General features: G+C 36.0%; 1 protein-coding gene across 1 annotated transcript in view; it reads left to right on the top strand.

The window, feature by feature from the left end:
• The window catches only part of ABCB7 (ATP binding cassette subfamily B member 7), a 211,508-nt gene that overhangs the window by 167,854 nt on the left and 30,328 nt on the right, over nucleotides 1–13,326 (top strand). Inside the window, exon 12 of the mRNA XM_090408836.1 lies at nucleotides 416–545. Coding sequence (XP_090264962.1) covers nucleotides 416–545 — 130 coding nt within the window. The remainder of the gene's footprint in view (nucleotides 1–415; nucleotides 546–13,326) is intronic.

Here is a 13,326-nt window from a genome sequence, read left to right as displayed (position 1 = left end):
TCATTCTTACTTTTCTATCCTTGCAGATAACTTTACCACATGCCTCCATAGCTGAATCAGCCTGTTTTCCTCAGAGTTTGCCACTGAAACTCCAAGTTGTTAAGAAAATTAAAGTTGAGCAGCCTTTACAGGTAAACTGTGGACTCAACTGTCATTGAAGAAAAAATTGAACAGGTTTAAAACAAAAATCAAATGTTCAAGTCTCAGTGGCAAACTCTGAAAAAAACATACTGATTCAGCTAGGGAGATGTGGTAAAGTTGTCTTCTGCAAGGATAGAAAAGTGAGAATGGCATTGTGCACTCAAGAAGTTAAACAAGCAATTGTTTTATTATTCTATTTAATAGTCTTAAAGGAAACATAGAATATATATACTGTTTCCAAATTTGGTTATATATAAAATATTGTTTTTAATAGGAAATCAACAGTTGTTCGACTTCTGTACAGATTTTTTGAGCCACAGAAAGGAAGGATTCTTGTTGCAGGCCAAGATATCAAAGATGTAGATGTAACCAGCCTAAGAAAATCAATATCAGTTGTTCCTCAGGTGCATGCAATATATTTTAAAATAATTATTATATGAAATGTATTAATTTCAATGGTAAAAGTTGAATTCAATTCTTTCAGTTACCTAAAGAATTCTATATTTGAGATTACTAATTCTTTCTTCATTTAGTATGAGTTGGTATTTTGAAATATTAACAAAAAAAAAAATTTTTTAATTACATTCAGAATAAAAATTTTGTATGAAAATAGTCAAAATATAACAGGGACGTGTATGTTATTATTGTCTTTACCTTTCTATAGGGTCACTACTGAGAATGCAGTTGATGTGTTCTGCATTTCTGCTTATTTTCATAGTTTCCTTTTATCACTGATTTTTATACCAGATTTGTCATAGCAGTTACTTTGTTGTACTAAAGATTCTTGAAGATTTGTAGTACATTTATTTAAGAATATAATATCATCTGCATAGAATTAAAAACTAAGCATAATATTTCCTATTTAAATAGAAGCAGTGAAGTGTAATATCTCTTTGCTTCATGATATTGTCCATATAGATTATAAATAACATTGGAGATAATGTGCAACCTTGTCTTACATTTGATATAACATAAGTTAACAAGGTGCATTCTTCAGTTTTAAGTGTCAACTTGCAACTTAAATATAAACTGTGTTAGAAAGTTTTTTTACCTTGGATATATAGTATATTAAAGTTACCAAGCAATTTTATAAGCTGGGTTCTAGGAAAAAAGATTAAAACCTAGCTTATAAAATTGCTTGGTATCTTTAATAGTCTGTGTTACTTTTTATAAGATTCTGTTTACATGATATAAATTTACTGTTTTGATCAGTTTTCTCTTGCTACCTTAAGCTTAAATGGAAATTCTTGTTATAGTCCTATGATTTCTTGACTATTTGTTGTAAGTTAAAAATATGATCTTAACCACCACTGTCTGAAATTGAACTTGTTGTCTTCACTTATTTTTCCTTCCACAATTTTTACTTAGTCTTTGCTCAAGTAATCTTACATAAATCTTTCCTGGAACACTCAGTAGGCAAATTCCTCTATAATTTTCACATTTTTTTTTAACATTTCAAATTTCTTTATATAAATTGGTATAATGAGAGCTCCCCTCCAGTCATCTGGGATTCAACCTTGTGCCCAGCTTTCTGTAGCAGAAGGCTGGGCACAAGGTTGAATACATTATATTATGTAACAAAAGGTTGTTACATAATATTTTGGCATTTCAGGTCAAATATCCATCTACTCCAGCTATATTTTCACATTTCACCATTCTGAATGAATTTTCAGAATGGTGAAAGTTAAAAATAATATGTACTACTGATATATACTCCTGATTGTCTTTCTCATGGATATTTTTTTGCATTTTTCTATCATTTGTTATCTTATGTAATAATTTTTCAAAATAATTACTCCACACATTCAGAATATCCCAATCTTCATTTTGTGTATTACCTTCAATTTCATTTTTTGATACTCTTTCTTTCATTTGAGTTTTTTTTTTTTATTATTTTTATTTTTTTTTATTAGACTTGTAAATGTTTTGCTGCCACCTTTGTAAAATTTATATTTTACATAATTTCCAAAATCTTCCTTTGACTTGTGTTTTTCTGACTTTACTAGCCAATAACTTTTTGTATGCTTTCTTTTTTGACTGCTTCTGTAACTTCTTGTGTGCTCCCCATGTTCTTATTTTTGTGTGCTTTGCATACCTTACCACATGCTTTTCTAGCCAAAAGGTATAATTCCTGTTTTCAAACCTCTTCCCCAATAATGATAATATGCTTTCTTGTATCTTCAAAATCAAAATAGTTTTCTTTTTTAAACTATTTTAAAATACAGTGAAGAACATTTTTGAAATTACCTAGTGGATTTTCAAAGATTTTTTTTTGTAAGATAGTCAGTCACCTGTCATTGACAGAATTTCCAGAAATGCACTGAAGTACATTCATTGCTTCTGATTGAAGAAATGCAGTTTTGAATTGCTATCAAAACTCTCTCATAATACATAAAAGTGAGCAACATTTCATTTAAAAGCCTGGTATTAGTAAAATTAATTCTTTCTTCGTTATGGTTCAAAATGCTGAGCAGAACCATCTGAATAATTTTTTAGCCCTTATCAGTTTAATATGGTAGGATGATAGACTACAAACAAACCAAACTAGTGCAAAAATCAAGTGATGCCACTAGTAGCCACTAAGGAGACCAGTATGCAGGCACTGCATAGGAAACATGTGAGAACCTTGTGGTCAAATCCATGCCTAACAGAACCTTGCATATCCACTTCACCATCATCCGTAGCCTCAACTCCAACCTTAATAGTGTCTACTACCATCTGCAGTCCACCAAACCCCATCTACTCTTTTTAACAGAAACTTAAATCTCACCTTTCCCCAGCACTATCAATCTCAACCTTCCAAGTATATGCTATTTAACTCCTTTCGACCCAAGGGTGGCGCCTGTGCATATATCCACTTTGATATATACCCTGACAGAGAGCACCTAACCTGGAACGGCTCAACTTTGATTGAAAATATCCCTTCCCCACTCAGTCAAATTCATCTGCTATCTCTCTCGCTCTCTTAATACCACCAACCACTCTGAGCTCTTTCATTTCTTCTCCTTAAAAGTTGATTTTCTCCAGCCCCACTCTCCTAACAGTGAAATCATCCTACTAGGTGATTTTAATGTCCATAACACTAATTGGCTTTCCTCTTCTAGTTGTACAGATTTTGCAGGCAGAGATGCTGGAAAACATTTGCCATCACTAACGACCTTATACAAATTGTTCAAAAGCTGACCAGAATACCATATAACCTGAACCACTCCCCAAATACCCTAGATCTCTTCCTTACTAATGATCCCTCCAAATATGCAGTGAATGTAGTGAGCTCCCTGGGTAATTTTGACCACAACCTAGTGCTCATCTCCTCTTCCATGCAACAACGCTTACACAGTCACTCCCACACAAAAGTAATTTGACATTATAACATTGCCAAATGGGACAGTCTCCGAGGCTACTGTGCTTCATTCCCATGGTTGGATTATTGTTTTCAGTCTTCCAATCCAAACATATGCACCAAACGTATCACCAAAGTAATCCTCACTGGCATGGAAACATACATTCCCCAAACTACCCTGAACTGCCGTCCCCTATCTAAATCATGGTTCTCCAAAAAATATACCAAGGCTGTACAAATGAAAAATCGGGCATCCCACAACTGGATCAAATCAAGAACCCTCCATCCTTCTTCAATGCCTATGCTGAAGCCCAAAATAGATGCAAGAAAATTATCAATGCTTCTAAAACAGAATTTGAACAGGCAAAAAGCAGGAAACTTGCAGCCTGTCCAAATGGCAGCCATGCCTTTTGGTCTCTTGCCAAAGCAGGTCCTAACTTACAATGGCAAACACCCTTCAGTCATTCCAACTACCCAACATACAATGTCCCCTGTATCCTTTTGCCAAAAAGAGATCATAAACCTGTTGTCTAAATTAGACAGAAAAAAAAGTCACGTAGCCCTGATGGCATTCCTCCAGTTGTCCTGAAGATCTGTGCACCAGAACTGACTCCTATCCTATGCCGTCTGTACATACTCTCTTACTCCACTGGCCTATATTCAACCCATTCCTAAAAAGGATGACAAATCACTGCCATCTAATTACTGCCCTGTCTCACTCACCTCGGTCCTATCTAAAGTGGAGTAAACCATCAACTCTGAACTCCTACTCTACCTTGAAGGTACCCAGCTATTAAGCGGCCACCAGTATAGATTCCATTGATGCCAATCAATAGGAGATCTACTCATACAGCACTTATCTCTGGACAAATATCATGGAGAAATTTGGTGTAGATTCCATCGATGCCAATCAATAGGAGATCTACTCATATAGCACTTATCTCTGGACAAATGCCATGGAGAAATTTGGTGAATCCCAAGTAGCTGCACTTGATATCTCTAAAGCCTTTGACCAGGTCTAGCACAAAGGCTTACTAAGCAAACTCCCATCATTTGGACTGTCTCAGAACCTCTGCAGATGGATTGCCAGCTTCCTGTCTGGACGCACACTATGTGTGATAGTAGACGGCTCCCTATCCCCTCACCATCCAACTAATGCTGGGGTCCCACAAGGTTCAGTTCTCTCACTGACCCTCTGTATGGCAATGACCTGCTTCAGTTGACTTCCAACCCAATACACAGTTTTGCAGATGACAGCGCATTGCACTCCTCCTTTCATTTGACAAACCCTACTTTACATAACTCACTTCAACCCACAGAACATCAACCACCACTAGCCTTAATTCTGACCTCCAAGCCATCCAATGGGATTCAGAGAACTTCATCAACTTTAATGCTAGTAAAACCTGTCTTATTTCTCACAAAAAAGAAGCATTTTCCCCCAGCATTATTTTTGATAACACTCAAATTCCCAGACAGGATGAGATTTCTCTTCTCGGAATTACCCTGACATCAAGCCTCTCCTGGCATAAACATATCACAACCATAGCTTCCAAAAAACTAAGTTTTTCTCTTTTGCCCAAGACATTAGTTCTCCTCTAAACAGCTGTTAACCTTATACAAATCACAAATCCACCCAGCTATCGAATATTGCTCTCACATTTGGAGTGGGGCTCTAAAAGCTCCCTCAAAATGCTTGGCTCAGTATACAGAGGAAATCAATTAGATTGATAAATGACCCATCTCTTACCAACTTGCTCCCCTCACTTTCACATAGACGTTTAATCTCTGCAATTTGTATATTCTATAAATATTCTGAAATTCATCTTCTGAAGTTCAACTGAAACAGCATCAATAAATCCCCCACTCTGTACTAAGCCCATTGGAAAACACGTTCAGCTGCTGCCGAACATCCTTTCACAGTGCACCTTGAAACCCACAGAAGTTTCTTTTCCTCCTCTTTCATCCCTGCTACTGCGGTACTGTGGAACAATATTCCCCTCTGTATTTCCCAAGGAATACAACATACAGGCTTTTAAATCAAATGTAAACAAGTTTCTCCTTTCCCAACTCACTACCAATATATGGTACTAATGTATTATAGGTTGACCAGCCAACCTCTCGTATATGGGTCCAACATAAAAACAATATAAAAAAAAAAGATTCTGAAAGTTCAGTTAGAAGTCAAATTTCAGATGATTGGAATAGTTCTTGTTGTACACATCTATAAAAATGTTAAATAAAGCTGAATGTAACAATTTCAGTATAGAAGAATTTCCTTATTTAATGTTCAAAGTTCATTTATGCATCCTGAAGAGTGAGAAGATGAAGATCATAAATCTCCTGCCATGCTATGATAGAGGTGAACTGAGGAAGAGGTCTTTGATAGCCAATCAGTGCCCTCCTCCTCCCCAAGCTGCAGAAGAAGAAAACATTGTTGAGGGTATGTAAAGAGAAAGGTGACCAGCATGGTAAGGAAGGCAAAATCAGATTATGAGAATAATCTAGACAAATAGGCAAAACGAAATACCAAAGAGTTCTTTCATTATGTGGCAAGTAAGGGGAAGAATGACTATGGAAGATTAACCTTAATGAGTGATAATGGTCATGAGGAGACAGAAGCAGATAAAATAGTTGAGTTACTGAGTGACCACTTTGCAAGGGTATATTATCCTAATGAGGTTGCTGCTTTAACATACATGACAGACATTGATGTGGGAATAGAGGTTGATGAATTGGAGGTTCTTAGGATATTGCAGAATCTCGATGTAAATACAGCTGTTGGATTAGAGGTGATATCATCTAGGTATTGAGAGAATGTGCAAGAGAACTAGCAATGCCTCTTTAATTAAAGAGCATTGCCAGCTCTAAAATTAAAGAGCCTGACTAGGCTCTTTAATTTTAGTCTCAGCTCTGGTAGAGTTCCAAAGGAGACCAGAAAAACGTAGAAAGAGAACAAAATAATTCCCTTGCATAAGGGAGGTTCTAAGACTGCACAAGCAAGTTATAGATCAATCAGTATCCTAGGTGTGGTGGTGGTGAAATCACCAGAAAAATTGGTCAAAAAGAGAATTCAAGAATGGGTAGATAAAAATATGATACTGTATGAGAGTCAACATGGCTTTGTGAATGGTCAGTCATGCCTTAGTAATTTACTAACTTTTTATAATAAAATACCAGCTGAGTTGAATAAAGGAAATGGCTACATTATAATTTTGCTGCATTTTGCAAATTTGACAGAATACCACATGGAACTCTGTTATGCAAATTAGAACAAATGGGGATGGACATGACACTGGTTAAGTGAATAAGAGGGTGACTGCTGTACAGATATCAAAAAGTGGTATATGGAGGGGCAGAATTGAGGGCAAAAAAAACGGGTGACTAGTGGTTTGCTGCAAGGTTTAGTGCTGGGACCATTGTTGTTTAATTTGTACATAAATGATATAGGAAATAACCTGAAAGGAAATATTTAGTTCTTTGCTGATGATGCAAAATTAGAGTAATAGTTAGTAATAGTTAATTAAGGCGATGTGGAGAGCTTGCAGAACAATTTAAATAGGCTGTCACTATGGGTAAAAGATAACGGGTGCCAGTTTAATGTCTAGAAATGTAAAGTTATGCATTTTGGGAAAAATAGATTACAAGCTGTGTATCATATTGGTGGCACTGTACTCCAGGAAATAGATGAAGCTAGAGGTTTAGGGGTGATGGTAGACATAGTTAAAGTTTAGAAGACATATTGCTAAGGTAGCCCATAAGATTATTTGACTCTTGAAGAACACATTCACATGTAGAGATAAGGGAGTTGTTATTCCTCTTTATAAAGCCTTGATATGCTCACATTACTGTGCCCAAGTCTGGTCCCCTGGGTTTCTTGAGGATGAGGGAGCAATGGAGTGGAGTGGATTCAGAAGTGAGTGGCTTGTGGAACGTTCCCTATGAGGATAGATTGAGGGTGTGTGGATTGCAGAAGTTGGTTGGTAGGAGAAAAATGGGAAATATGATAGAAACATTTAAGTTACTTAAAGGGTTTTATAGAATAGATGCATGGGAAATGTTTAAGCACTTGGCTTGAGGGACCCTGGAAGTTGAATAAAGGTGTGTTTAGTAGGGGTGTTAGGACTAGATTTTTTGCTTGGAGAGTTGTGAATTAGTGGAATGGGTTGCCAGAGTCGGTTGTGAGTGCTTTGTCTATAATGAGTTCAAGAAAAGGTATGATAGATTGGGTCTCCCATGATGATTCGGACTTCATGGAGGTGCCTGTATAATAATAATAATAATAATAATCCTACTTGAATAAAAACTGAGAAAAATTAAAGCCAAAATTGGTCTAAATAAGGATTACGATTATCAGATTTTCCTTTACACAATTTCAATTATCCAGTTGTCTTTGTAAATTAATTGCTAATCATTTAACCTGACTAGCATCCTGTAACTTAAGGAGGTGGATGAGGAAAGAGTCTAATGTGTCTAAGCCATGTTTCCAAATAGAGAATACATCATCAATATGTCTTAACCAAATACAATTGCCCCCCCCCCCCTTGCCTGCAGGGGATACATTCCAAAAACACTCTGTGGTTACTTGAAACCGTGGATAGTACCAAACCCTATACATACTATGTTTTTTCTATACATACCTAGGATAAAGTTTAATTTATAAATTAGGCACAGTAAGAGATTAACAACAATAACTAATTTTATTTATTTTAGAGCCTCTGGAGATTGTCCACATTGTTGATCTTGTAGCTTTTATTTCAACGGTTCCACTGAGTGAATAAAACTTCTCCTTGATTTTAGCGTCCTATGTGCTGCAACATGTCCATACAAAGAATGTTGTTCATCATTTAGTTGTTGTTTCCAGTCATATCTACTCTGTGTTGTTCTTCTGATGTGAGGAGTTGCAATACCAGACAATGAATATAGATGGTCAACGTTTGTAGGCTTTAGGCAGCCGGTAATGAGCTGACATGTTTCATTAAGAACTAGCATACTCAGCTGTCGAAAAGCAAAGTGCCAGTGCAGAGGTGTGCAGTATTTGTGGACTTGCACCCCACTGAGATGATGTTAATCGGTGCAGAATATTATTACGTGTTTAAATTTTAGCTGCTGCTGTCTTCTCTATGTGTTGCTTATAATTTGATGTCCTATCTAGTGTGACACCTAGGTAAGTTGGATTCGGATAATTGACCAATTTCACACCATTCCATTCTATATTCAACTCTATTCTTGCCTCTCTATTATTGGGATGGAAAAGACACATTTGGATTTTACTGGGATTTGGTTTCAGTTGGTTTTCCTTATAGTAAACTGTAAGGGTTTCTAGTTCTTGTGTGAGTTGCTTCTCAATGTTATCAAAGGATTTTGATTGATAAGCTGTTTCCTGGTCATCTGCATATAAAGAAGTTCTTGATTGTAGGTTTATAGGTTGGTCGTTAGTATATATATATTGAAGTGGAGGGGAGAGAGCACACTTCCCTGAGGTAGACCATTTTTCTGGATGTGCCATCTGCTCTTTTTTCCTTGAAAATCAACAAAGAATCTCCAGCTGAACAGCAGCAATCTAAATACCTCCACTAACCGATAACTGTTTGTCATGCTGTAAATTTTGACTATAAGCTTTCTAAGATTTAGTGTATCATATGCTGCTGTCAAATCTATAAATACAGCTCCTGTTGCTAACCCCCCCCTTTCAGAGCCATCCTCAGTAAACTGTGTTAAGTTTAATACTTGTCCAGTGCATGATCTTCCTGGTCTAAATCCTGCCTGTTCTTTTATCAGCACTTTCTCTATTTCTGAGCTTAGTCTGTTCAAGATTAACCTCTCATACAGCTTCAGCATTGTGCATAGGAGAGCTATAGGCTTGTAGTTCTTTGGATCCTCAGCAGGTTTACCTGGTTTCAGGATAGGTATTACTTTCATTTGCCTCCATATGCTGGGTATTTTAGCAAATTTCCAACAGAAGCTTAAAAATTCTAACTACCACTCTGTTGCCTTTTTTCCCACATTCCTTAGTATCTCATTTCTGATATCATCTATGCTGGCAGTTTTTCCCAGTTTTAAGGCTTTAATGGCATTTTCCAGGTCCTCTTTAGTAAATGGTGCTTCAAAGAGATTATCTTCTGAATCCCTAACTCTTTTAATGTAATCCTTATGTATTTTTCCTATGGTACTCGGTTTACCATTCAGAGATAACTGAGTTGTGATTTGGTTTGCATTTATATTAACTTCGATTGTTGATATTGTGGATTCACCAGATAATTTTTGGAGTAAGAGCCAGGCTTTCCTGCTACTGTGTTTCATATCTAAGCTTTTAATTTTCTCTGCCCATTGTTGACTTCTTTTTTCAGACAGTGCTGCTATAAGTTCCTCTCTGTGCCAATTGTTTCTAATGAAAATGGATCGTTATCATGCAGGTCACAATATCTTTCATATATTTCCACGTTGTGTTCTGTAAAACCTGGAATGTAACATGTTCTACAACATCTTGGGATGTGCCTGGTAGCAGACCATCTAATAGCTTTGAACTTTCCATAATTTTCTAGTCTGTCTGAAATGTTAGACAAGTTTGTCAAATTCTCTTGAGAACTGTTCCCAGTTAGCTTTTTTAAAATTGAAGTGTCTTCTAAGTGGGATCTTCTTAAGTCGGACTGGTGCGAAAACTTGCAGCATTATTGATCTATGTTGTGAACTTGGGATTGGTGCAAGTACCTGTTTAGTACGTAGATTAGCTATTCTATTACTAACAAATCCAAAGTCTGGGTTATATCCTCTTTTCCATCTTCCACTGTTAAATGGTGATGGCTGTTTAGGATCGTGAATAAGATTCATTTGATTACTTTCAGCCCACTGTTCGACTAACTCTCATCCTGATTTGTTTCATTATAATCCCACTATCTGCTATGACTATTCTCTTCTTCTTTTTGAGTATTCTGCAATTGAGCAGGTTCTTCTCTTAGTAGCAAAAACTTTCCTTCCACGCTCTTCTGTTCTGAGCTTTCTCTTTCAAGGCTGTGTATAGTATGCCCATGCTTTTGAGATCTCCACTTGGAAATTTGCCAAGAATAGTTGATTCATGCTAAAGGGGAGAAAGAAATGAAGGACATATGAATTGATCGCCAACACGCGAAATCACGTGCTTTATAGGTAAATTTTTCCAACTGTTATACAAGCAACATAGTTAGCTACAATGATCATAAAACAGAAGTTAATTTTCCTGCGTGTAATAATAAACAACTTATCCTGCAATATGGACTGATTACCCTATTATCGGAATGAATTCTCCTTTTTGTGACATGCGCAGAACTGTTGAAGGGTCTCTAATCTGTGGGCGAACTATACCTGTCTCCATTCAGCATGTCATCTAACATTGTTTTTCTTCCTCTTCCTCTGGGTCTTTTTTCCATCTATTTTTCCTTCGATGGCATCTCTGATGATTCTATTCCCTCTCAGAATATGTCCGATCCAGTCTTCCTTTCGTCTTTTTATCCTCCTTAACAGACTTGTTTCTTCTTCTACTCTTTTTAAGACCTCTTCATTAGTTATTTTATCTGTCCATTTGATTTTTTCCATCCTTCTCCAAATCCACATCTCAAAGCTTTCCAAAATCTTACTTTCTTCAATGTCCAAGTTTCAGCTGCATAGAGGGCAACTCTCCACACATAACATTTTATTAGTCTTTTCTTTAGGTTTCTATCCATTTTACTTCTGAATAAATTCCATTTTCTATTAAAGGCATCTCTTCCCATCGCTATTCTTGCTTTTATTTCACTTTTACATCTTCTATCACTGCTAATTACACTTCCTAGATATTTAAATGTTTTTACTTGATTCAATTTTTCCCCATTTATTCTGATATCCATATTTTCCTCTTTCCTTGCTAATTTCATTACCTTTGTTTTTCTTATGTTAATTTTCATTCCATAATTGATACAGGATTCCAGTAATCTGTTCAACAGATGTTGTAGTCCTGTTTCAGTATTTGATAATAATGTCTTGTCATCTGCATATCTTATTGCAAATATCTGTCTGCCTCCAATCTTTGTTCCTTCTTTCGAATTCTCCATTGCCTCTTTTAACATTGCTTCGGAATACATGTTAAACAAAATTGGTGACAGAGAACAGCCTTGTCTTACTCCTTGTCCAATGATACCTGGTTCTGTTGTACCATATATGTCTTTCACCATGGCATTTTGTCCCATATATAGTGAAATAATTAGCCTTCTGTCTTTCCAATCTATACCAATCTTATCCATTACTTCCACCATCTTATCCCATTTTACTAAGTGAAAAGCTTTTTCAAAATCTATATAACATATTGACTTCTTTATTCACTTCCAGACTTCTTTCACTTACTATTCTTAACAGTCCAGTCGCATCTCTTGTTCCCCTACCCTTCCTGAAAACAAACTGATCTTCTCCAAGAAATTCTTCCACTTTAGATGCAATTCTTCAAAGGAGAATATTTGTAAATAAGGAGATGACATGAAAGCTCACCATTATATTATTCTTGTTTAAAACTAAATTATGGATTAAGGATTTGAAATGTGTGGGGATTTTTTTTTTTTTTTTTTTAATATAAGAAGTGTGGACAAGTTTGTCTCCTTTAAGAATTAGCTAAATCTTTAAGTGAAATTAAAGATTTAGCTAATTGTTTGGCTAATTTAAAGGTAGGAAGTAATGTCTACTATGGGATAGAGAAGGTAATTGGGTTTATGAATTTTCGGCAATCACACAGTGTGGTAGGGGGACTAAAAGGTTTGTGGGTTTTTTTTTTTTTTTTACAACTTAAGGAGGCCAAGATGTGACATTTTTTAGAAGCCTCTTTAATGTCTTTATCTGAGACTTGGTAGGATCATAATCTACCAGTTTTTGAATAAGACCAAAACTATGAAAATAGTTTTGGTCTTTTTATTGCTTTAATTTAATTTAATCTTTATTGGACAGAAACACTGAACACATCAACTGTATTCCCAGTGGAGAACCTGTAGAACAAGTAAGCTATTTCATCTATTTAGGCACAGTTTTTAGTAAAGATGGCAAGTTAAATCTGGATATAGACAACAGAATAACTTAAACTCGTTCAAACACTTTCTTGTATTACTTAAATTAAGGGGATATTAAATCCCACATAGTTTTAAAACCGAATAAGAAACTCAAAGATTGGTCTCAGAGAGTTTCTTGCCGAATCTAGTAAACTATAAAGTATCGGCGAACACTTAGCGCGAGCTAATGCAAGTGACTCTAGTACGTAGTACAATACCGGATGACTCGTTGCAAAGGTGGGGAAAGTTCAGATCGCTATTCTTAGGTATTTTCCATAATATAAAAACACATTTCCTAGGAAATGTATGCTGTTATTACATTATGGAGGGAGGTCACTACCCAGACCGGTTTCAGCCTTTTTTGAGGCTTCATCAGTGAGTAGCTAGACCTAATACCAAAGTGTATAGTGAAAAGAACTTATATACTCTGCGATACGAGTTTCCAAACAGGTGCAACCATTAAGTTACTAAATTTAATTTAAGTAATTTAAGTAATGTTTTCATTGCCGAAATGAAGCTTATTAGCTCTTTATACTTAGTAACTTAATGGTTGCACCTGTTTGGAAACTCGTATCACAGAGTATATAAGTTCTTTTCGCTATACACTTTGGTATTAGGTCTAGCTACTCACTGATGAAGCCTCAAAAAAGGCTGAAACCGGTCTGGGTAGTGACCTCCCTCCATAATGTAAAAACACATTTCCTAGGAAATGTGTTTTTACATTATGGAAAATACCTAGGAATAGTGATCTGAACTTTCCCAACCTTTGCAACGAGTCGTCCGGTATTGTACTACATA

The sequence above is a fragment of the Typopeltis vanoorti genome, chromosome 19 (genome assembly GCF_054136105.1).
Source record: "Typopeltis vanoorti isolate ZY-2024b chromosome 19, IOZ_Tvanoo_1.0, whole genome shotgun sequence".
NCBI lineage: Eukaryota > Metazoa > Arthropoda > Arachnida > Uropygi > Thelyphonidae > Typopeltis > Typopeltis vanoorti.
Note: the sequence above shows the minus strand (reverse complement) of the source record. Positions and strands in the feature narration are given on the sequence as shown.